The sequence below is a fragment of the Xyrauchen texanus genome, chromosome 40 (genome assembly GCF_025860055.1).
Source record: "Xyrauchen texanus isolate HMW12.3.18 chromosome 40, RBS_HiC_50CHRs, whole genome shotgun sequence".
In the NCBI taxonomy this organism is placed as follows: Eukaryota; Metazoa; Chordata; class Actinopteri; order Cypriniformes; family Catostomidae; genus Xyrauchen; species Xyrauchen texanus.
In genome coordinates, this window is record NC_068315.1 from 6804819 (window position 1) to 6830567 (window position 25749).

Below are 25749 nucleotides of genomic sequence, written 5' to 3' on the forward strand. Positions count from 1 at the left end.
GCCATGGATCGTATATGAGCATGGATGGATCTATCTAGTATGACAGGACGTGACTGTGATGTGTGCTACTAAATTAGACTGTATATAGATACGTACATTGCTGAAAAGACCATTTCAAACCAAAATAAAGTGATTCGCTGGTCTTAGCTGGTCCAGCCTGCCCAATCTAACAAGTGCCAAAACCACTCTAAAAGCATCAAACAACACCAGTCTGAACATTATCCAGCAAACTGCCTTAGGCTGGTTTATGGGGGTTTCTTGTTTGATTTTTCATCAGGGTATTGCAAGCTATAAAGTCTAGCTTGACAGTAAACATAAGCTTGTGTGTCAGGGCTGTAGGTTTGTAGAACTGCAAACAAAACAGTTGGCCATGTTTGAAGTTCCATGTGCAAATATGAGTAGCGGGCTGAGAGCACAATAAAATAAGAGTCGGAGAGCATTATTTGCTGCAGGCCAAACAGTGTTATTTCTGAATAATAACTAATTCACACTTTTTATTTTTTTTTCTCATTCAGATTTTACATGTTTACTACTTTCATTTATTTGGTTAATCCAACTGTATCGGATGTTTATCAATTTTACAACTTAAGGGAGACCGTTGTTGTTTGGTTGTCATTTGTGCCATAGGTTATCCACACTGCACAATGTTTTGAAGTTGTTTTTGAAAATTTATTTTTTTTGATTATTTCATAGTAAGTTTTAAAGGTTTTAGGGTCAACCATAGAATGAAATACCAATAGCTGATTTTCTTAAAAGGCCATGTTGGCCATGGCTGTGTATGCAACATCAATGCGGGAGGGGGGGTGGCGGCATTCCGCCTTGATCGTTTAAGAAATTACCCCATGCGCTGCATACATTGCATATATGGTTTATGCGTCTCTGACCATGTCCATTTCTCAATCTCTGTCTTTCTTTGTGTCTCACTGTAGATGATGTTCCTCCATACTTTAAGACAGAACCGGTTCCAAGTCAGCTGCATCTGGAGAGGAACCGGTTGGTTCTGACCTGTATGGCAGAGGGTAGCTGGCCGTTGGAATTTAAATGGATCCACAATGACACAGAGCTCACACGGTTCTCACTGGAGTACAGGTGAGCATGTTGTGTAATAACAGCTTTAATAAGCATTCCTACATTTTTTTGCATAAAGGTTTAATTCTTTAAAACAGTATGATTTGAAGCTCAGTGGCAATCACTTTAAGACTACATAGATGAACTTAAAGAAATCTGACACAGCTCATATTCATAGATCCCCATTGAAATCATGAAAATGATTGGAAGACCTCACAAATGTATGTGACTTTGCAACAAATGGCCAAAACTAAATGGTGATGTTAGATTAGTGTTCTTGTCTTTTGGCTATTGCTAGAATAAGTATTGTAAAAATACAGTCCTGTGCTTGGTTAGGTAATGTTTAGAAGTGCTTCGAGCTGCTTTTGGGATTAACATTGCAGACCATAGTTGACTATGGGTATGCAGACCATGTCTCTGCATACCCACTCTTGAAAAGCACCAGCATGGTGTTGAAGCTACATTTTTATCTCAAACAAAAGCCATGCAAATCTTCCCCTAGCTTTGGCAGAAACTAAAATGATAAAATATTTGTTTTATTTTAATAAAACCTATAATTGTACCTCTTGTCTCCTTGCAATTAGAACAGCTGGAATGTGATCACACACAGTTTGTGCCATCTTTATTTTCTGAGTCAAAGATTCAAAGAAATAATTCTACAATTTGGGAAAGCAGGAAATCATATTTAAAGACATTTGTATCTGCCATCAAATTTACCCAGGTTGTCCAATTCAGTGTTTCTTTTAATTAACTTTGCTCTGAATATAATATAAACTCTGGAGGTGTTGTGAATGGAGATTTAATTAAAAAGATAGCGGTGGCTGGTAACATTGAGGAACAGGATGAGGTACTCAGTGGTTGAGGCTCAGGGTTATTGACCAGAAGGTTGGGGGTTCAAACCCCAGCACCACCAAGATGCCACTGTTGGGCCCTTGAGCAAGGCCCTTAACTCCAGGTTGCTCCGGGGGGATTGTCCCTGTAATAAGTGCACTGTAAGTCGCTTTGGATAAAAGTGTCTGCCAAATGCATAAATGTAAATGTAGGTACAGTTTTGAGCCTGGTGTGATGGTCACTATGCTGTCCTTGAGGACGTGGACTTTTTGATCTTATCTCACGTCATCTGAGCTACTTTAAGCCCTTGCTGACAATGACTTCATTTACATGCACATGAAATTCAATTTGGCCATATTATGAATCAGAATATGTGTCATCATGTAAATTTGTAAACCAGATTGCCATTACCCAGCAATATTCCGGTTTCTAGAAATCTAGAAGTAACTTATTCAGAATATTCACTATAACTGAGTTGTTCAGACAGAGAGATAAAATATTTTGAAATATATTGATTATCATACATGCTGGAATATAGCAATAGCTGTGAAGCATGTAAATGTATTTTCATTAGAATAAATATGGGCTTAAATTGAAAATTGATGTTCATGTAAACAGTGAGTTTGTTTAGAGTACATGCACACTGAATCAATTATAACCACCTAAAATCAGTTTATTGAACAAATCTGGCAAAGCAAGAAAACCGTGTTTATATGAGATTTGAGTCATCAATTATTCTCTGTTTTTGATATCAAATCATTCATGCCACAACATTTGTGCACACTGGATCAGCTAGTAAGAATGCTGGTGAAGGTGTTTACATGCAACACGAAATCGGGGTAATGAGCAAAAATCTTTGTGTCCCAACTGTATTTTTTGCTTAAAAACCATTTAAGGTATTTAAATGATCTTACACATTGTCGGTTGCTTAATCGGTGTAAGAATTTGCATGTTAACGCACTCATTATCTTTAAATATTAAAAATCTACTTATCGTACACAGGTCTATGACTCTGTATTATACATTTAGAATCATTCACACAAACAAATGCAGAATAAGACAATGAAAGCATTATAATGTTTTAGAGTGAGTGAGAGATTGCTAAATCAGACAGTTCTAGAGGTCAAGTAGACCAGAGACATTGATCACAGCAGAACCTCATGAGAGTTTCAACGGGCGACATAAGAAACTCACAAAGCTTGTGAAGCAAACCCAACTGTCAGGCATATGCGCACACTTGTGTTTGTATAAGATCTCTCCTGTGTCACTGGTGTGCTCCCCTATGACAGTTGAAGGCATGTGAATGTGTGGGTCAGCAAAGTTCAATGGTAATTTGGCCATGGACGGTCTATGCAAAGAGATTGGGTGATGAATGGTTGTATAAAAGCTTGCCAGCTCTCGCAATGACCTTTCCTTGCTTAGCCCCCTGACAGATGTACTTGTGTGTGTGTATGTGAGACCACATTCTCTTGTACCCAAAGGAGTCTTTCCCAAATGAGCCCAATCAATTGTTGTCTGGCTATAGTGTTGTTCACTAATGTCAGCTCAGCTGACTCTGCTACTGTGGCACTAATGATATCAGCCTGCCCATGCATTTGTTGAGCTCAGTCGTTTTATGTCTCTGTTTGACACGACCAAGTGCTTTGCAGGATTAAATACAACATTTAAGAAAAATATAACGGTATGAAACAAACCACCCTTAATTAGTGAGTATAACATTTTGGTGGACTCTCAATGTTAGTCAGTTGGTCAGCCGGTTGGTCAGTGGGTTGGTCTTTCACTTGGTTTGTTATCAGTTAGTCAGTCGTATTGTTGGTCAGTTATTTTTTCATCAGCTGGTTGATTGGTTGGTCGTTCATTTGGTTGGTCAGTTGGTTGTTGGCCAATCAGTTTGGCCAGTGAGCCAGTCAGTTGGTTGGTTGGTTATTCGGTCAGTCATTTGGTTGGTCGGTCAGTCATTTGGTTGGTCGGTCAGTCATTTGTTTGGTCAGTTTGCAGGTTAGTCGGTCATTCGATTGGTCTGTCGGTTGGTCAGTCATTTGATTGGTTGGTCATATGGTCAGTTGTTTGGTTGGTTGTTCAGTTGGATGTTTGCTTGGTTGGTCTGTCAGTAGACCAGTCAGTTTGTCTGATGCTTGGTTGGTCGATCTGACATTTAGTTGGTCAATCAGTTGGTTGGCCGTAAGTTGGTCGTTTGATTGGTTTGTACGTCTTTTGGCCAGTCGGTTGGTCAGTCAGTTGGTTGGCCGGTTAGTTGGTCAGTTGGTTGGTCGGCCAGTTGGTTGGTTAAAGGGTCAGTTGGTTGGTCAGTTGACCATTTGGTTAGTCTGTCAGTCGGTCGGTCAGTTGGTTGTTCAATTAGTTGTTTCATCAGTTGGCCGGTCAGTTCGTCTGTCGGTTTGTTGGTCAGTCATTTGGTTGGTCTGTAAGTTAGTCTGTCAGTTTGTTGGTTTGTAAATTGATAATTTGCTTGGTTGATTTGTCAGTTGGATAGTTGGTTGGTCATTCAGTTCGTTGGTCAATTAGTTGTTTGGTCGACAGGTTCATCAGTTGGTTAAATAGTTAGTTCACTTGAAAAAGAAAGTTCTGATATCAACTGTTCACCTTTATGTTTTTAAAAAACCTATATGACTTTCTCTACAGTTAGGCTAAATTTCCACGCTATCCTTTTCCATTCAATGAGAGTGGATGGGACAGGGGCTGTCAAGCAACAAAAAAAAAAAAAAAAACAACACTTAATAAATATACTTTTAAAGGGATAGTTCACCCAAAATGTGTAATTCTCTCATCATTTACTCACCATCATGCCATCCCAGATGTGTATGACTTTCTTTCTTCTGCTGAACACAAACAAATATAATTGTTTTATAAATATTTCAGCTTTGTAGGTCCTCAAAATGCTAGTGAATGGTGACCAGAATTGTGAAGGTCCAATAGGCAGTATAAATTAATTCACAAGACTCCAGTGGTTAAATCATTATTTCTGAACCAATATGATAGGTGTGGGTGAAAAACAGATAAACATTTAAGTCCTTTTTAACTGTAAATCTACATTTTCACTTTTACATTCAGCCACCTGCTGGTCAGAGGTTGAGATTGAGTTAATATTGATCTATTTCTCACTTCCTATCATGTTTCTTCAGAAGATACGGATTTAACTTCATATAGATCAATTTTATGCCTCTTTAATTACATTTTATTGACCTTCAAAGCTCTGGTCACCATTCACTTGCATAGTGAGGACCAGCATAGCTGAGATATTCTTCTAAAAATCTTAATTTGTGTTCTGCTGAAGAAAGAAAGTTATATACATCTGTTATGGCATAATTTTCATTTTTGCTTGAACTGTCCCTTTAAAGAAGTCCAAACAACTATATTCACAATATGCACTCTATTCCAAGTCTCTTCTGTTTTTATATTCCAAGCCATTTGAGCTTTGTGTGAGGAACAGACCAGAAATTAAGTAATAGACATAAAGAGCAATCTAGCCTTTTATCACCAGATTGATGACTAGCTGTCGTGTTTTAAGGCCATTCTCACTTTTCTCACTCTTGTTTCCCTTGTTTGTTTTTTTCTCTCATACTTTGCGTTTTTTCTCTCTCATATTAACTTCTCAGCAAACAAGTTCCACTCTTGCTGCAGCCTCTAACACCATATTTTCACACTAAGAGGGACAATTTCACGTTGGATCTGCACAAATTATCTCAAGTTCAGTGCAGTAATTTGCCTTGTCTGGATGGGCAGGGATGACTTCTCACTGTGCTCTCATAGAAATTCAGTGAAAGATTTTATGAAATACAGTCTTGCCATTACACATCCTCATTTTTATTTATTTTTTAAACTGATTTATTATTCATAGAGCACCTTTTACCACACTTTTTCAAGCACTACACCATCTGAACCATATGCACGTTAATTGTTAAACCTCTAACAATGTTTTAACATTGTTTAGTTGCCATTTCACCAGTGTAGATAGCATTTGATACATGGGTTTTGAATCTACAGTGGTCTTCAGAAGTATTTGGACTTAAGCTACTCTTAAAATTGCATGAGTATTATATAGTATGAGATAACTATATATCAAACCAAATGGCATTTATTTTAAAGAAATATAGCTTAAGCACACTTTTCAAGCAAAACTTTAGACAAAAATAAGTTTTTACACTCTTTCTGGTTCTCAAATGTTAATGGATCATGTATGTTATCAATGTGATTAGCAACACCAGTTGGAACTGACTTGGCAGCTTGGCATTCGCAACCTTGGCACCAGTTGGTTAAACATAACTTTCAAAATTCGCAGTGGTGGCTCAGTGGTTGAGGCTCAGGGTTACTGACCAGAAGGTCGGGGGTTCAAGCCCCAGCACCACCAAGATGCCACTGTTGGTGCCCTTGAGCAAGGCACTTAACTCCAGGTTGCTCTGGGGGGATTGTCCCTGTAATAAGTGCACTGTAAGTCGCTTTGGATAAAAGTGTCTGCCAAATGCATAAATGTGAATGTAAAATGGCAAAGAAATGTAAAGTTAATTCAATGAAAAAGGTCTAGCATCATTAGTTTGCATATGTCACTTGGTTTGATAAGTTGTTATCTAATGCAATGACATTCATAAATTTCTAAGTGTGACTTACACATCTGTATGTGTCCAAATAGTTTTTTGGGGGAACTACAAATGCTCACCATTTCACACTTCATTTACTGTCCTCCAGGTAAAAAAGATTTAAAATCAATTGTAATGGAGTCATTCGCTTACAGTCAAAGAAACTTACACAGTCTTTCGCCACTACTAAAACAACCCTTCTCTTGTGTTCCCATAAAACTCTCTCTGCTCTTAATCCATGCAGACACTTTTCTTATATCAACATACCTGCCATTAGTGTCAACATAACTGCTTCTGCCACTCTTGTTTGGTTACTGAAGGCAGTGCCATTCATTAATGATATGCAATGATTATTTTTTAGCCATTATCTGCACTTCTTGTTACTTTGCCTGCAGACCAAATTAAATCACCTGCATTGTACATCTGCAGAAGACGCATTGTTTTGTGTACTTCGCCAAGATATCAAAGACACACTGAAGCAGAAAAAAGCATAGTATTGTTTTCTTTTTGGCTGTAAACATTAGCGTGGTCTGTTGTAGCATTTGCTAGATTTCTGTGATCTGACACCAGCACGCTTACTGAGAAGTACTTTAAGTCCAGACAGTGCTAATGGATTCTCTTCTGTACCTGAAATATGAGACTTCCAAACAGCATTATTTCATTGATGAAATGTTGGCTTTGCAGCATGAGTGTGTGTGTCTGTCTGGCAGTGCATTTGTGTGTGCATCAGGGGTGGACTGGGAAGATACATCTTATCTGTCATTTGGAATGTTTCTTAACTATCTTAACCAGTCTCCCTTGGTCAACCAGCATGTGATCTTTCTGATGAGGCTGGTTGACTAAGGGAGATTGGTTAAGCTAGTTAAGAAACCTGGTAGGTTTTCCAGCATTTTTTGTTGGTGAAAAATGTGGCTATGCTGGTTCACCATCTAGACTATCACTAAACCAGGATAAGCCAGTTTGAGCCAGCTGGTCTAACTTTCTAATTTTTGGATGTCACAGTCACAGAGAAATGTATATTATTGAATACACTTCATGTGACAAAATATTAGTAAATTCATATTTTTTTTATGTATTCCCTTATATGTAGAATTCATCTTTCTCCACTAATTAGACATATTTATCAGAACATTACAATACTGTTTAAACAATTAGCAGCCATCAAAACTTATTATTATTATTTTAATGAATTAAATGTTTCCAGTTAGCAATGTCAAACGTGCACCACATTGTTTTCAGATAATGTATAAACGTATAAGTATTATTTAAAACAATTATTATTAAAAGGATATTTCACCAACAAATAAAAAGTCTTGCATAATATACATTTTGTTCCAAATCTGTGTGATTTGCTTATGTGAAACACAAAAGGAGATGTTAGGCAGCATGTTAACCTCACCATTCGCTTTGAAAGTATTGAAAAGTGAGTGACTGAGGCTAACATTCTGCCTAACGTCTCTTTTTGTGTTCAGCGGGAAAAAAATGGCATACAGGTTTGGAACCACAGGGAGGTTAGTCAATTATGACAGAATTTTCATTTCTGGGTGAAATATAAAAGCACAAAGGATATTTTCATAAATATCCCATGTGTTGACTATAATAACATGTTCATAGGTAAAATATTTTATTAAAAGGTTATCTTCCAGCTGATGAATGCATTAGAGTGAATGTCTTTGAATTTTATTCCATTTCAGTCTACTTCATTAAATTCAAGGCTGACTACCACTGAAATGATGAGCCATCTGGTCCTTGTTTATGGTGGTCTACAAGCCTTTTCAGCATATTCACATCAACTGATACTCTTCAGTTCTTGAGCTTGAGCCCTTAAGTACTTTAACCTCTCCAGGAGTCTTACAATATCCTTTTCTTTAATTTACCATTGCATTTAATTGAATAGTTAAAGACATTCAAGTAATACTGAAGTTGACAGTCAAGGTCTTCAGTCATATAAGTCAAGATGGCATGATGTAAGCGTATTTGTGGGCGTTTAATTATAGGTAAGAGTTGTGCCTGTTGAAGCAAACTAGTATACTGAAGTTCATTGACTGGAAACTTTTTAATCTGACATTTTTGTAGAGTTGCGTATTTGCTCTTGTGAATATGTTAAAGCCACAGTCACGGACAGTCTGACCAGTGACAGGTTACCAAGGCAACATCAGCACTGACAGGTGTCTGTTTGTCACTCTTCTCAGTCGGGGAGCATTTGAACTTCATCTCCGGCTTTTCCGGTCTATCTCGTGCCTTTCTCTTCTCCGTTAACGGAAGGCTAATTAAAGGGGACCTGACATTGTGCTCCGTTGGCTGAAACATCAATCAATCAATGTGTGGAGCCATGGCCCCTACTGACTCTCCCTCAACCTGCTGCACAGGCCCGCGGCTCTTTTAAAGGTTAATTATATTCATTAGAGAAAGAAGGGAAGGGAGAGGAGAAGATAGAGAAGTCACCCTGAATATATGGCCCTAGTTGCGGAATTTGGTTTTTAACTGAACTCTGCAACGTTAGACTCAGAGCCAAGCACCACCTGTCAGAATACGTATCTTTCTGCTCAATGGAATAGTTTGCATTACATTATTTAATCACCATCATGTCGTTCCAAACCTGTATGATGTTCTGCTGTGAAACACAAAAATCAGATTTTCTTAGAATATCCTGAGCTACTCTTTTTTTTTACACAAAATGTAGCCTAAACGTCATGTACAGGCACTTTCTACTTTGGGTGACCAGAATATTCTTAAAATGTCATCTAAAAAAAAAAGGAACGGAGGGAGGATGCATGGAATGAAGGAAGGATGGAGGATGGATGGATTGGAGGGACAAGTCATACATGTATTACATTTTAACTCAGTCCCAAGAATCACTCTTCAGAATATCGTTATTTTCCTCTTGTAATAATAGCAGTGTGTAGCATGTTCAGTATGCATTGATAACATCAGCCAAATGTTCCAGGGCATATGTGAAGCTTTCCCTTGCTATCACACTAATAAGTAAACCCCCACCACCTCCCAAACTTCCTAATTAGTCTATTAGCACTAATATACTTAACACAAGAAGCAATTTACCGTGCCTGGCAGGATCTGCAACACGCTAACCCCATCGCTAATATGGTTTGATACTTCATTATAGTCTTTTAATAACAGCTCTTCTAAACTCTTGCGTTCTAACAAGACGCCAGTCATTCAAGCCCTGACACTCTATTTCACCACTCCAGGCATTTCCGTCCACACCCACACAATCTTGCCTCTCACTTGTCTAGACTGACATGCAGGTATGTAATCAGTCTGAGTATCAGTCAGTGAAGCTCATGTTTTGTGTCCAGATCCGCTTATTTATGTGAAAGTACATTAAAAATGCAATTCACACAGACAATTATGTAGTGAAGCAGTTTTGTTGTAAAATATTGTTAATGTTAAAACCTGTTAAGAGTAGCTACACAACACACACCTTTTCATTATGAACATGAAAATTGACATAGGCTTGTTTCTCACACTTTTTATTTGGAAAGAGCATAACCTAGGCTTATATGTCAGTGGTGGTACTATTATTTGACATTAGATTTACAGTAGTTCTTTCATTATGATAAAAAAAAACTTTGAAAAAAATACAGAATCATGATTTGTATTATACACGTCCATCTGGCAGATGAAAAATATGTGAAAAATCCTATTGAATTCCACTGAAAGGTCCCACACATGCTATATCTCTGGATCAGGATGTCATAGAGACTTGGTGATGGTCTCTTTTGATTTGGGCTGGTAAGCAACTATCTAGTAACAATTTATTAATGCCCTAGCAACCGCCTACCACAATGCCCTAGTAATCACTGACATTGCATACATATAAACAATTACTACATCATAACAAATATATATATATATAAAGGCATTTTGACCACACTTTTAACTCTTAAATGGATCAAATCCCAACAAAACAGGTGGATAAAATATATAAATAAAATAATAATATAAAAAAGTAAATAAAATCAAATAAAAAAAAAAAAAAATATATATATATATATATATATATATATATATATATATATATATATATATATATATATATATAGTACTTAAGTGTTAACAATTGTTTAATTTTTTTTTCAAAACAATAAATACTTTTGAATACAAATATTACATTTTAAATACCTCTGTTTCTCAAAACCATTTGTAACATTTTCAGTAACACAGTACCATTTATTGGATTCTTCAAGAACAACAGGTATTTTAATTAATGCACATCATCACAGTATTAAGATGTACAGTATCTCGGGGTGATCCGATCATATATGGTCAGACGAGACACATCTCCTTTGATCGCACAAATGTATCTCCTGTGGGCACTTGTAATATATAGCATCACTACATCATAAATGAATAAACTGGAAAAATTTCACAAACGTCACCTGTCATTGGATCATCCGAATCACATCCTAATACCAGCAGTAAATGGGGTCCATATGACCACTGCCTACATTAACAAATGCTACAGAACGACTTCCGTCAGAAGTTCATCCCACATCCGTTTCCCCAAAAAGACCCTCAGGAATGAGGTTGATAGAACACAAAATGAGATGTCTGGAAGAATATTACAGACTGATAGGCTCAGTCACCATTCACTTTTATAGTATGGAACAAAAATGGCATCAGCACTAATCAAAATGTTCCCAAAAAATCCTTATTTTCCACGCAAGGAAGAAAATGATGCAGGTTTGAAAGGATGCGAGTAAGGATAACAGAATTTAAATTTTGTGGTGAGCTATCTGTTTAAAAGTCCCTTTTCATCCTCTTCGACATTTTGTTTCTATATTCCATGTCAATGAAGAAGAGAGTAGGGAATTATTGGACAGAGAGAGAAAGACTGGGATTAGGACATGTTGCGTTTTAGATTAGAACTGGCTCTGACTTTACTCATTGTGATAATGGTTATTCTGTTACTGTTTCTCATGTTATACATGTACACTGAATGTTTATGCCCAACTGTAAATTGGTCAGTTATGGATATATTTTGAGCGGCAGATTGTGATATTGCCACATTCCATTTGCAAACTGAATAGCCACACAACTGACCTTCCAATATGCCTCAGGATATTCCATCTATGTCCCTTGGTGTCTCCCTGTTTTCTTGTCTTCCTTTGCTCATATATACAGTAATTATTCACATCATGTTCTCACTTTAATCTAATTCTCTCTTTCTGTCTGTGTCTCATTATCTCACTTGCCATCTCTCTGTCTCTCATTCTCCGTGTCTGGACAGATTTCTTTACCGGCTCTACCCCATTGTTTGTATTGATTGCCATCTGAGGTCAATGGCTTTTTAAAGCATCTAGATCGAAACACAGAGTGTCCTCCTCATCTTCCTCTCTCTATCGCTTGCATTCCTTCCCTCTATTTCTCTCATTTCTGTGCTGTTTCATTCTTTTATCTCCCTCATCATTGATCCATGAGGTCTGCGATCATTCCAATCCATTAATGTGTGGCCCAGGGGGCTTCAGGTTATTTTAATTTGGCTCCAGGTCAGTTGAGCTGAGAGAAGATGCGGTTGTTCAGATTAAAATGGTCTTTAAGGTGATCCGATTTCATCCACTTCACAAGAAGAAGTAAATTAACTTAATGAGGTTTTTGGCGGTATACAAGCTGCCTCTGTGTGATAATGAGTGTATTTACCAAAGCTATTATTATACACAGGTCAGAGTACAATATAAAACTTAACTGTATAGCACACCTAGTCCTAACTAGACCGACTTGACAAGTTTCCATTATCAAGACAGTTTTCTGTCCTCCCAGAAAGCAAAAGTATTTTGCCTTTTAATTCATGTCTGTTAGCTTTGATGCCACATTGTTTTCCTAAGTTGACAAAGGTGTCTTTAAGCAGATTTATTTAAAGGAAAGGCCTTCAATATGTCATTTGGGCAGTTTTGCCATATTGTCTGATAGGACTGAAGGGGACACGGACAGATTAATTTAAAGCTATTGGGACATAGTTTAATCTTTGCTGTTTATACACTCATGAACTTCGATCAAAAAGGAGGTAGCCAAATTGTATTTTTCTTATAGTCATCGAGTGTGTTAAATTGCCACCTACCTAGAAGGACATGGTATTGCAAGGACATTTACATTCTTCACTGACGCAGAGGAATCCAAGTTCATCATAATGAGGTGGGAATATAGAGAAAATGATTATTCTATAGCTTTGTTTTCATTCTCTCTGAAGTGCCTCAGGAAAAGATAAGGAAAATACATTGATTAAAATATGACAGCGCACTCAGCCATGCTTGTGTGACTGTTTGACAGATTACAGAGATGTTCACGTAGGCTAACATAATTCAAGAGAGTTGTTTTCCATATTAAATATGCACTTAAAACAGTTATGAAAGCTAAGCTGACAGTTTAGCATTGTGTGATGCTTGAAATACTGTTTACATTTGATGTGCAGTGTTGTCCAAAAGTTTAAGATCAATAGCGCATATGGCATATGGAAGTTACAAATGCTATCTGCTTTTTCTTATATTTAATTTCTTTAAGTTTGAGCAAAATTGTGCAAACATGATTTGAGACAGTTTTAAAGAGCATCTTGTGTGCTTTTAGTAGTAAGGAAATCTTAAGATAAGAGTAAGGCGGAGTTTATCTCGTTGCTATGGACGGCGCCACGTTTAATTAGCGCGCTCTTAAAAATCGCCCACCGTGATTGGTAGACAGGGAACAGCTATTTTTTACTGAAGACAGACAACGATATATACTGTATGTGTTGTGATGTGTTTAAGTGAATGATGGACTCTCTCACACAATATTGAAGCTCTGACAGTTCATTAATTAACACTCCTCTGCACTGCAATGAAAAACAACACACAACATCAGGCATCTCTCACGGTGCACATATCTTGCCTGGCTGTGCCTCTCATTATGCAGGGGAACAGCAAAAGTGAGGACGAAAAATTATTATAACATAACAATTATGGCAATACTTGTATAGTATGCATAATGACTATATATGATATGTCTATTTAAGATATGATATAATAATAATAATATAAGGTATTACAAAGATTAGACATATTCTATTAATTTCTCAAATGCCCCAAATTATAATAAACAACTATACAATTAACAGTAATAAAAGAGTCATGATCCATTTACATACCTGCATTGAAAAACAACACACTCTCATGGTGCACATATCTTGCCTGACTGTACCTGTTAATCATCAAATAATTCCTAAGTACAGTTTATATGAGAGAAACTGACTTTTCACATGTCAAATGGATCATACAAAAGAGAACACAAATGTGATATTGCACTTTCACAAGTATATATATATATATATATACTTTTCATCGAGCAATACCATGTGAAACTGCAGACCCTTAGACGGCAAAGGATCAGGGGCCGGTTGCACCAGCTATACGTAAGTTACAACTTAGCCTAGTTGTGGTGTAAATGGGCATTAAGTCACAATTTATGCACCACTAAATATTTGAGCTTGCACCATTAAACATAGGTAGAACGTAACCCTACATATAACCTAAATATTTGGAGCAGCCTCTGACAAGGAGTAACAGATGGACTAAAAAAGCAGATGGATATTTCATGACATCAATGATGATGTTTTGCTTGACAGGCTTCAATCCTTTCGATATGCAGTATGATGTTGACATTTACACTCGTTTACATTTATGAGAGAGAAAACAATCATCATCCTCAGCGTGATAATGTTCTCACGGTGCAGTTTTCACGGTGCGTCACCCGGTGTCATGTTTCAACGCATTCAAAATATATAGGATATTAAAATGAATAAATGTCTATTTTTCAAGCCTGTTGTATTCTATTTATTTATCACCCCTTATTTATTTTAGATAAATAAGGGGTGGCTGTGACTCAGGTGGTAGAGCGGGTTGTCCACTAATCGCAGGGTTGGCGTTTCAGTTCCTGGCCCACACGACTCCACATGCCGAAGTGTCCTTGGGCAAGACACTGAACCCCAAGTTGCTCCCAATGGTAGGCTAGCGCCTTGCATGGCAGCTCTGCCATCATTGGTGTGTGAATGTGTGTATGTGAATGAATGGGTGAATGAGTTCACAGTGTAAAGTGCTTTGAATACCGCTAAGGTTAAAAAGGCGCTATGTAAGTGCAGACCATTTACCATATAAAGTTCCTATATATTGATATTTACACAGTGCAAATGTATTTTTTTATCAAATCTACTTTTATTATGTATTGTGTATTAATGGGAATATAATTTATTACAGCTGACAGTTATGTGAGCAAATAAGGTTTGAACATCAATCATAACAAGATCAAATTTAAATTCACATTAATTCAGGTAAACATCATATTATGCAACTATGCATTACTTTAAGGAGAGCTTATGAGCTACTTGTTTAGTCTTGTCTTAAGAACAGGTGGTGCATCCATATTAAGCACTGACTAAGTTACAAACTAACTAGTAGTTACTTAGCCCTTAGTGTGAACTTTAGGTCTCAACTTAAGTGAGACCTTACGCACAGCTGGTGCAACCCAACACAGATTGCTTAATAGAAAAATGCACATGAACCACAGGTGAAGTGGAGATACAGGAATTACCCGAAATAAAACTTGGAATAAACATACTCTAAAATTTCCCAACATGAATTCATGATTAAATATTTCAGAGAACATAACAAACAAACATATTTAACCACAAAAATAGATAGGTAATAAAAGTATCTTTAATCAATTTGTGGAGCTACTAGAAACATACCTCTCATTATGCAGGGGCACAGAAAAAGAGAACAAGACCGGATATAGTCTCGACTTTAGTCCCAAGATCACGCATGACCTAAATTAATATGCTCAGTATAGCTATTTTGTTCATATCAACTAATTTATTGCATTTGACATTTTATATTTATTCATTTGGCAGACGCTTTTATCAAAGGGACTTACAAAAGAGGAAAACATAAGCGAATCATCTTAAGGAGACAGTGGTACCAAAATTGCCATACTACAAAGTTTCACTAGCATCAGAATAGTATACAAAACAGATTTAAGTGCAACAAGAATTGTAAATATATATATATATATATATTTGTATTTTTTTTAGTGACTGGTTAAGTGCTTTTGGAAAAGATGTGTTTTTAGCCGTATTTTGAAGATAGAGACTGAGTCAGCTTCACGGATTGAGTTGGGAAGGTCATTCCACCACCGTGGTATGATGAAACTGAAAGTACGGGAAAGTGTTTTGGTGCCTCTTTGTTTTGGTACGACAAGGCGACGTTCCTTAGCCGACCGCAGGCTTCTGGTGGGAACGTAGCTCTGCATACATGTTTTTAGGTATGCTGGAGCAGACCCAGTGACTGTTTTATATGCCAGCATCAGGGCCTTGAATTTGGTACGCGCATGAACCGGCAGCCAGTGGAGAGAGACAAAGAGTGGTAAAACATGTGCTCTCTTAGGTTCATTAAAGACCAGACGTGCTGCTGCATTCTGGATCATTTGGAGAGGTCTAATAGCACATGCAGGAAGGCCTGCAATGATTTTTATAAATTATTAATAAATAAATAAAACCTTATTAATGATATAAAAATAAAAAGACAACATTAACCTGTTGATACGCATCCCCTTTTTGAGCACAAACCATGAAAACGACATACTTGAACTTAAATGGTTGTATTTACTGAACCCTTTGGAGTATGAACACAGTTGTAGTATCTTTTGAAAGAAGACACTTTGGGCTTTTTCAGAATTAATATATATTGTTATTTTTTAAAGTTAGAGAAGCTGAAGTTAATATTAATGGAAATATTTTGTGCTGAACATGTATTTTTAATCTATAATAAAAGAGCCAAGACAACCCAGAAATACAATGTTCTCAAAGCCACAAGTCTAAAGAAGTTATGTTTCAAATTTGAAGATGATCGAACAAAAAATGAGGTTCCTGCAAGCTTTTTTTCTCTGTAAAATCACTGGAAGTGTACAGAGTTAAATTAAGGCTCCGCCTTTCAAGATGACACAAAATCTGACTGCACTGCTCGGCTATTATGAAGAAAACTACGCTGCATTTTTTAAAAAAGACTTTGGAGATGGGCTCGTTTTGTTTATGAGACTCTAATATATAAGATAATATACAGTTTTACAACATGAATGCTGCTGCTCAGATTGCATAGTTTGTTGAAGAACGATGATAAGATCTCATGTAAACAATGGAGAATATATCAATATTTCTCAGATTTATCACTTTTATGGACAAAAAGTGCTATTGGATGTATTTCAGTGAACGCTTGTCAAGGACAATTGACCCAAGTGTGGCGAAATGTATTCATCTGGCGATCGTGTTTTCATAACAAAGATATGAAGTCCCGTTTTGATATTGCATGCTTTAATTTGTAATCCTGGCACAAATAACTAAATTGCTGTTTCTGGAGCATCGCTATCATGAAACAGAGATTGGATATCAATGTTGAACCCTTAGACCTTTGAAAAGATGTATAATTTGTTAACATCCATTACATTTATAGATGGTAAATTATATATTAAATGTAAGCAGAGTGAAGTCACCACCGCATGTGGGGAATTGTGTATCAAAAGGTTAAAGAAATATACATAAAGAAAATGAAATGAAAATATAAAACAACAAATTACACTTGTGATCATGTGATCCCAGACCTGCTCCAAAACACTAAATTATTCAATAAAAGTATTTTCAAAATAAAATACCCCAGGTATAGTAGTAAAAATAAAAAATAAAAATAACTCAATAATCTAGTGTAACAGCATACACTTTGCTAAATATACGTACATGCTGTACATACATACATACATCAATTATATAAATAGACAAACAGACAGATAGACAGACAGACATACAGACTGACTGATTGATTGATTGATTGGTTGATTGATTGATTGACTGAATGATTGATCCCAATTCATCCGCACTACACAGTTTTATTTTGATGTGGCCAAGGAGGGCAGATATGTCAAAACCTTTATCTCTAGTGTAATTTGGTTGTTTCAATTTGTGGGAGAGGTGGCAATTTTTTTTGTTTGTTTACAATTAAATAAAAGCAAAACTGAAGTTCTGATTTTAGGTTCCTCTATGACCTCCTTACCTGGCCTGGTTGCCCAGTTAGGTCCTCTGTCGTCAAATGTACAAGATCATGTAAGGAGTCTTAGAGTGGTTTTATACCCGTTACTACTTTTCAGTAAGCAGATCAGTGTTGTTGTCAAGGGTAACTTTTTCCAACGGAGATCTATCGCTAAAGTAAAACATTTTCTTTCCAATAAATACCTGGGGCCTCCTATATAAAACTCTGCTTATTTTCTTCCTAAAAGTGTACATAAGCAGAAAAGTCAGATTTTGCATACGCACAAAAATAATCTGATTTATAAAACCATACATATGCCAGAACTTGCTCATAGTTCCTTTAATAAATCCAGCTAGTGGAAGATTGTGCGTACATGCTTGTGATTTATTCCCCACCCCGTCTCCTCCCCAAAATAACCATATATAGAGTGTACAACGGCAGTTTTTACTATGCATATCCTCATCTGCATACAATTCCAATATGTATTTCACCATCCAGTCACGTGATTACTGCATTTAACGAGAAACTGTACTATAGAGATAAGACTGCAAATGTACATTGATCTCCCGCAAACTGCGTTAACCCGCCTACAGCTGGTTCAAAACACGACAGTTAGGCTTTTAAAAGGGTCAAGAAATAGGGATCACATTTCCCCTGTTTTAGCGTCTCTACACTGGCTTCCTTTGAAAGTCAGGGTAGATTTAAAAATGTATGTCTACAAGGCACTATCTGGGCTACGTTCCACTTCAAATGTGTATGCCCTTCCCTTGCTAACTTCCCTCCGTCTGATGGTCTCGGATGTACGTCAGTGCTTATGTTTTGTTTTGTTGCGTGATTGCCCACTACTGGCGGAAGACGTGCGATGGGTTTAACTGGAACACCCTTAACTGTTGATCACTTGGAGCATGTAGAAGGCTGATGTCAGTTTGTGGAATTATTTCGTGATTTTTGCACCTAAGAAAACAACGTTTTCGGAGATTGATGCAACCACAGATTCAGGTAAAGTTTAGCTGTAATTTCAGAGGTTTATGTGTAAATCTCATATGTTTAATTTTGTTTTATTAGAATTAATTGTTAGAAAGGATTAACCAAGCTTTACAAAAAACTAAAATGGTAACAACAATGAACACATGTTAAATGTAACACGCTGTTAAATATCAATATACATTTTCTAAACTGCTTAATTGATCTAACTTCACTTCCATCGAGGGGTTGAGGATCTGTCAGTAGAAAATTCCCTCGCTCACTTAACAAAGTCAAACGGACTTCCAAAATGTTGTCTGGGATTCTCCCGAGAGGAAGTGATTAGGGGAGATAGCGAGTGGATGTTAAAAATGAAGTCCTGGTCTCTGGTCTCGCTCCCCAATATATCAGTGACCTTCTCCTCTCTTAGACTGTTTTTAATGTACTCTATAAATAAAGGTTGACTTGACAAGATTTCTGCATTAGGAGCTACTTTTAGCCTGAAGATTTCTTTGTGAATATGGGCCTTTTGACCTTTTGTACAAATTAGTTAATATGGTACATTTAGTAAATTTGCTTTTGATTAGTGACCTAGAAAAATACTTTTATTTTTACTTTCCTTTTTTCTTTTTCTTTTAGAGAGAATCACAGATCTGCTCATTTGCAAGTGTAGATTATTGTTGATATTCCAAGAGATACTTGGTGCATTAGCACTTTGTAACCCGGACACACACACACAAGATGAAACAGTCACAATGTACGTCAAAAACTGCTTTTATTGTTAATAATAAAAGCAAGCAAAAGTACAAACGGGCAAATCCAGTGAAGAGTTGTCGAGGGAAGCGTAGGGTCAAAAGCCAGGGAATCAAAGAGAGTAAAGGGGGCAAATCCGGGAGAGTAGTAGAGGGGAGCGAGGGTCAAAACCGGGGAATACAGGATCGAGAGGCGGGTAAATTAACAAAGGGAGTAGACAGGGGTACTAGGGGAATGAGGAGCTGGCAAGCTAAGGGGGTAATCAAGAGGAGTTCAAGAGGAGATCAAAACTAGACGAGACTAGCGGGGGGCAAAGACACGGGAAACTAAATACAATAACCAACCCCCGTGAAACGGATGTGCTGTGGTATTTATAGGGGAAGGTGCAGGTGTAAACAATGAAAGGTGATGAGACGAGTGCAGGTGAAAAGAATAAAGGGGTGATAGAGACGAGTGCAGGTGGTCATAATGTTCTGGCCATTGGGAGCGGGCATGTGAGCCCGAGGAGGGAGACCTGCTACGAGCATGAGAGCTCGTAGGAGCAAAACGAGCGTGGATGCTCGAGGGATCAAAACGAGCGTGCGAGCTCGATGGAGCAAAACGAGCGTGGAAGCTCGAGGGGGCGGAATGAGCGTGGAAGCTCGAGGGGGCGGAGCGAGGGAGCGGGGTTCGTGACACACTTTTGTCAGCCATGCTGAACTTATGTTGTAGTAAATACAATTTACAATGAGATATTAAAATGCTGTCATTTAGAAATAGGCATAAAAAAACATGAAACATAAATGGTTAAAAATGGCTCGATCTGACTGCTAGAAATCATGGATCATTTGGTAATTCAGGAGTCAATTGGTAAATCAAATATTGAATCCCAGATTTTCTATTTGAGACATTTAGGTTCCAGTGTATATTAGTGTGTTTTTGGAGTATAAACCCTCTGATTTATTTCTCACAGGTATTTGATACCATCTCTGGACAGATCGCACACTGGCTTCTATCGGTGCATTGTGCGGAACAGGGTTGGAGCGTTGTTACAGAGGAGAACCGAAGTACAAGTGGCATGTGAGTAACCATAGTAACTTTGGATTTATGTGTGTGACAGCCATTGTGAGTTTGATTGTGATCATGTGTTCAGATTGTGCCCTTGTGTTGTCTGTGTATGTATGTTTCACAGGCACTGCATCTGTTATTGAGGTGATGTACCTCTGTTTTATTAAAATATTTAAAAATCCTCGCCAACGCGACAGATGCTCCACTATAACTTCCTCATTAGATTGATGAGGCTGTGGCAACCAATCACTTCCCTCTCTCAGAATTTAATTAATTCCTCCATTTTATAATATGTTTAGCATGTGGAACAGCTGTTGCACTTGAACCGAGTAGCAAGTCTCTGGTGCATCAAGCCAGGTTTAAGTTTCACTGCCCACTGACCTCGCAATAGATGTTTTCCACCATTATCCAAGTTTGATTTCCCTTGGTTAGTGCGACAAGAGCCTTGATTTACTCCAGAAAACTTCTTTCAAATGGTTCCGCTTAAATGTGTTGATATAACAGTTCGTTCCTGTCCTTGAATCGGTCCAAAAGTGTTGACATGTTGTCTTTTTTCCCTTATTCAAAATTGCTTGCAGCTTCGTTTCTTATTGAAATGGAGCCAGCCCAACAACAATATTTGAAAATATTAGAACAGAAATGATTTGTCTATTTTCAAGGTTTTTGGTTGATTTTGGAACTAATAAAAGGAGGGGGTACATAACACTAACAAACGTCAAGGAGGATGTGGTTAATGGCAGGTACTGAAAACTTTTGAAATGGATAAATATTAAATGAATTATTTAAGGAAGCATTTGATGTGTTTGATTAAAGGAATAGCTGACCCAAAAATGAAAATTCTGTCATAATTTTCTGATCTTCCTGTTGTTTCCATATGACCTTCTTTCTTTTGTTGAACACAAAAGGAGATTTAAAAGTAGAATATCGAAGGCTGCCTGTAATGGGTTCAGGATGGGCAAGGAGGAGGTGGGAGAAGGCAGAACAGTCAATGTCATTTTAATGACAAAATAAATGAAACATAACATAAAACACATAGACGCACAAACACAGTGGCCGCATGTCTCTCTCTTGATCGAACTTGGCTGATCAGGTGACTCAGCGCCAGTCGCGCACCCTCACGGCCCGGCCACACCCTCCTCCTTGTCATACTCCTCCACCGCCCGATTCAGGCCGGGGAATCCTCCGGCATGACGTACTCCCCTCCATTCCTGGAGAGGAGGTGTTGCCCTTCTGGCTGTCCTCTGCCAGTAAGTGTTCCCCGCCTTTCTGGAGCCCTGGGAGAGTCTAGGGGAGGGAGAGGACAAGAGGGAGGGGAAAAGAGAGAGAGAGAGAGACAGAGAGAGAGAGAGAGAGAGAGAGAGAAACTCACACGCCACTCCCCGGACACGCCATCGCCTGGTCCTCAGCCATTCCATCCCTGGTGGACGGTAACAAGTTGTGTGAACCCTGGTGGATGGAATGGCTCCTCACCTTCCAGGCAGACAGCAAAGGTTCCTCTGATTTCCGGCGGCTGGCAGCACTCCTCCATTACCTGTGTGACGGCAGCGGTGAGGACTTCCCGGGTTTCGGCACCAGTGTAACGGGTTCAGGATGGGCAAGGAGGAGGCGGGAACTGGCAGAACAGTCAACATAACTTTAATGACATAAAAGAACTGAAACATAACATAAAACACATAGACACACAGACACAGCTGGTGCCCCTGGCTCGTCTTTATCCCACTCCAGGCTGATAAGGTGACTCAGCACCCTCACGGTCCGGCCACGTCCTCCTCATCGTCACGCCGCCTTTTAAAATTGGCAGTTAAAAATGACCTAAAAGAGTCATATAGTCCATGCAGCTTGTGTATCATATTTAAATTCTTCTGAATGCATACGATTTTGGTGAGGAAACAGACTTTCCGATAATGCGACTTTACTCGCAATCATTATTTGTCTTTAAAGGGATTCACCCAAAAATGAAAATTCTCACAACACGACAGATTTTGGTGCGAAAAAGATAAATATTGAAGTACTTTTTTAACTCTAAATCATCGCTTCCGGTAAGCAGCGGTATGCACATGTGATATAATCACTTTGGCACATGAGACTCGTGAGAACTGAGGCACGTGTGAAAAACATGGAAAAGCAGCGCTGTTTACAAGTGAGGAGGAGGAACGCTGTAAAGAAGCTTCATTGGTTTTGGTTTAGATCTGTATTGATCTGTTTCTTTACTCACAATGGTACATTTGTGTGCTTATCCTGGATGTCTCAACCGAGAGGAGAGTGTGAGATTAAATCTGTATCATGGCCTCGTTATCGCCACTCTCTCGTAAAGCTTACCGGAAACTATGGCTTATAATTAAAAAATACTTAAATATTTAACTTTTCCGCTCCAAAAGCACTAAACAGTTTTTGGAGCTTCAAATGTCGGATCACCATTCACCTGAAATTTAAGGACCTACTGAGCTGAGATATCTTTTTCTACTTTTCTTCAAATGTGTTCTGGTGAAGAAAGAAAGTCATACACACACACCTGGAATATCATGAGGGTGAGTAAATAATGACAGAATTTTCCTTTTTGGGAACTAACCCTTTAACGTGTTACAGGTAATTATGTTTTGAATTCTGTGAGCCTGCTTTGGTTAAAGACGTATCTGCTTGTATAGATGAAAGATTTCATTTAAATTTAAATTATTGCTTTGTTGTTGTTGTTTTTTTTAATTATCCCACCAAATAAGTTAATTAAATCAAATTTTATGACTAATTACTAAGCATAACATGTTGATATATTAACACGCCTACTCCACTGATAAAAGTGTAATTATTTAAAAAAAATAAAAACAATTCTAATAATTGTAGGGAAAAATAAAGTAAGGTCAAGCATACACAGTCCAACATACAGTATATTGTACCCCCCATCACCAAACTGACAATTTTGAAGCAAATGCCCCTATAAAAGGTTTAGAGCCTGTAGCCCTCAAAATGCATGTCCCTCATATTCACACGATGACTTGCATTGTTTTTAGCAATAAAAAACACCTTTCAGCCACTGTGAAGCAGCTTCTCTCATAGTGCTCATAAACATGCATTATTTTTATTTATAATTTTTTTTATTTGTGTTTCATATTAGAACGAAAGTCTGGAACAAGGTGAGGATGAACTATCAGTTTAAACATCTTTGCATCGATCTAGCTATGAGAAAGTACTTGACTTTTGTCAGGTCTATGCTGTTTGCTCATTTGATTGTGTATGTTTTCTTCAGACATACATACAATTACCATTCATTTCATTTGAAGAATGAAGTGAGAGCAATCGCACACAGAAAATCACAACGATCTGATATCAAAGGCACACTGGAGATTTTTAGTGGCTTTTCTTGATTAGCTTGTTTGATGAATAATGCTCTTAAAGAATCTTAAAAAAGATGGCTTTGATTCTTAAATCTCCTCCACACCATACAAACTATGGCAGTTTTTTAAGAGCAGGATCACTTTATAGAGACCTGAAATATCATATATTATTTACGTGTAACCTGAAACTGTATTTTCATCAAAACTCTTCCTAAGGTTTTTTTTTTTTTTTTTAAAGTAATAGTTTACCCAAAAATATAAATTTTGTCATAATTTACTAGCCATCATTTACCCAATGACCAAATTTACCTGCACTTAAGGAAATTGTATATTCCAGGGTCTTTGCAGAAAGTAGCGTTCTGAAATGTCATGTAAACGTGAATGTCGTTACACCATTACACCACAAGGGATTACTAGAAAGTGGTTTAACACACCTGGGTTTCTCCTGGAGAATGCAGCTTATTTGGCCAAGTGAATGCATAAGAGGCATTCTTATAGAATTTGAGGAGTGCGTATGTGCATGATCAGGCCATATAACAAACGTCATAGGATGGAGCCCAACAACAAGTCAACATAGTGGAAATAATTCAACATTTCCGGGAGTACATCCACTATACCCATTTATACACAGCAATGGAAAATATCGCACACATTTGCTTGTTTTCTCCTCTGCATTGGTGGAATCACAGAGTTTTATGTATACGAAACCACACACTTGCAGCACAATTCTGCTGCAGGTCATGATGGAAGTTTAAGGAAAAAAACACAGCATCAACTCTGGAATATCTGGAAATTAAGGGATGCCACAGAGAATAAAAAGGGAAGTCTTCCTCAGATACCATGTTTGTTACTTACACAAGCGTCCAAGGGAAATTATGTTGCTGTGGAGAAATCTGATTACTGACCGAGCAGCATGTATACAGAATTAAAGAGTACGCTGCAGTGCATGTAAACATTAATGCCATTTTGTCGAAATAATCCACTTTCTGGTGTCCATGTAAAGTCAATATAATTTTTTTTACTTCCTCTGACATTCTCTCTAGTTCTCTTTAAACCAGAAAATACATGGTGGAAATAACGCTGATGAGGAAATAATGTGGAAAATAAATTTTTTTGGGCAGAACTCTTCATTTAAAATCTAGGTAGAGTTCAAGTATCAGCACAAGGACATTTATTGTCCTGAATCAAATAGGATTGTAAATGAGAACGACTACTGATTTAGTGCACGGTAAACATCTGTTCAGATCAGACACTTCTGGTCACTGTCATGGCCAATAGCTAGCTACCCATAATATCTTAAATCAGATGACAACTGCGACGATGTCTGCTATGCTGTCAGAACACGTTTGTCAAACACTCTCCAGTTAAAAAAGATGGTAACAGTCACTGAGAGAATGTATTGGTGTGTTATAAAATATTCTGCTGTGGTGTGTTTCTCATGGGCAGCCATAACAAATAGCAAACTTTAATAATAATGCAATTATATATATTTGACCAAAATTACTTGAACACACATCCCGTCAAAACCGACAAACTCTTAAGTAGGAACTGCCTAGGAGGACTCGAAGGCAATGTTAGACACACATTTAAAGGGATAGTTTACCCCAAAAATATAATTTTGTTCCAAACATTTCTGAATTTCTTTCTTCTGTGGAACACAAGCAAGTAAGACAGTATGTTAGTCTCACCATTCTCTTTCATTGCTTTTTTTGCACTCCTGCCTAACATCTTTTGAATTCCAAAAAAAATTAAAGTAATGTGGTTTTTCAACAACATGAGGATGAGTCAAATTTTGGGTTAACTACACTTTTACCGCTAAGAGTCTGCTAACACACGAGCTATATCACATTTGCCATGTCATGTTCTTTGCTTACTCTTTGTCCCTCGGATTGTGTTTAACTATAGATATGGGAGGTTTTGAGGAAGGGGAACGGGTCCAAGCCATATCCCAGGGAGAGGGAGCCGTCATACTAGCACCACGCATACGCTGTTTCCCCCAGCCACAGGTTACGTGGTTCAGAGATGGGCGCAAAATTCCTCCCAGCAGCCGGATGTAAGTTTCTAAATATTTATTTGACTCTTTTACTGTTCTCTCCTTCTTTTACT

The 25749-nt window shown here is 37.7% G+C and overlaps 1 protein-coding gene across 6 annotated transcripts in view; it reads left to right on the plus strand.

Moving 5' to 3' along the window:
• sdk2b (sidekick cell adhesion molecule 2b) overlaps window positions 1–25749 on the plus strand; it is a 436106-nt gene that overhangs the window by 323037 nt on the left and 87320 nt on the right. For all 6 annotated transcript variants that reach the window (XM_052112358.1, XM_052112359.1, XM_052112360.1 and 3 more), the window contains exons 2-4: window positions 930–1089; window positions 20220–20326; window positions 25549–25696. In XM_052112358.1, coding sequence (XP_051968318.1) covers window positions 930–1089; window positions 20220–20326; window positions 25549–25696 — 415 coding nt within the window. The remainder of the gene's footprint in view (window positions 1–929; window positions 1090–20219; window positions 20327–25548; window positions 25697–25749) is intronic.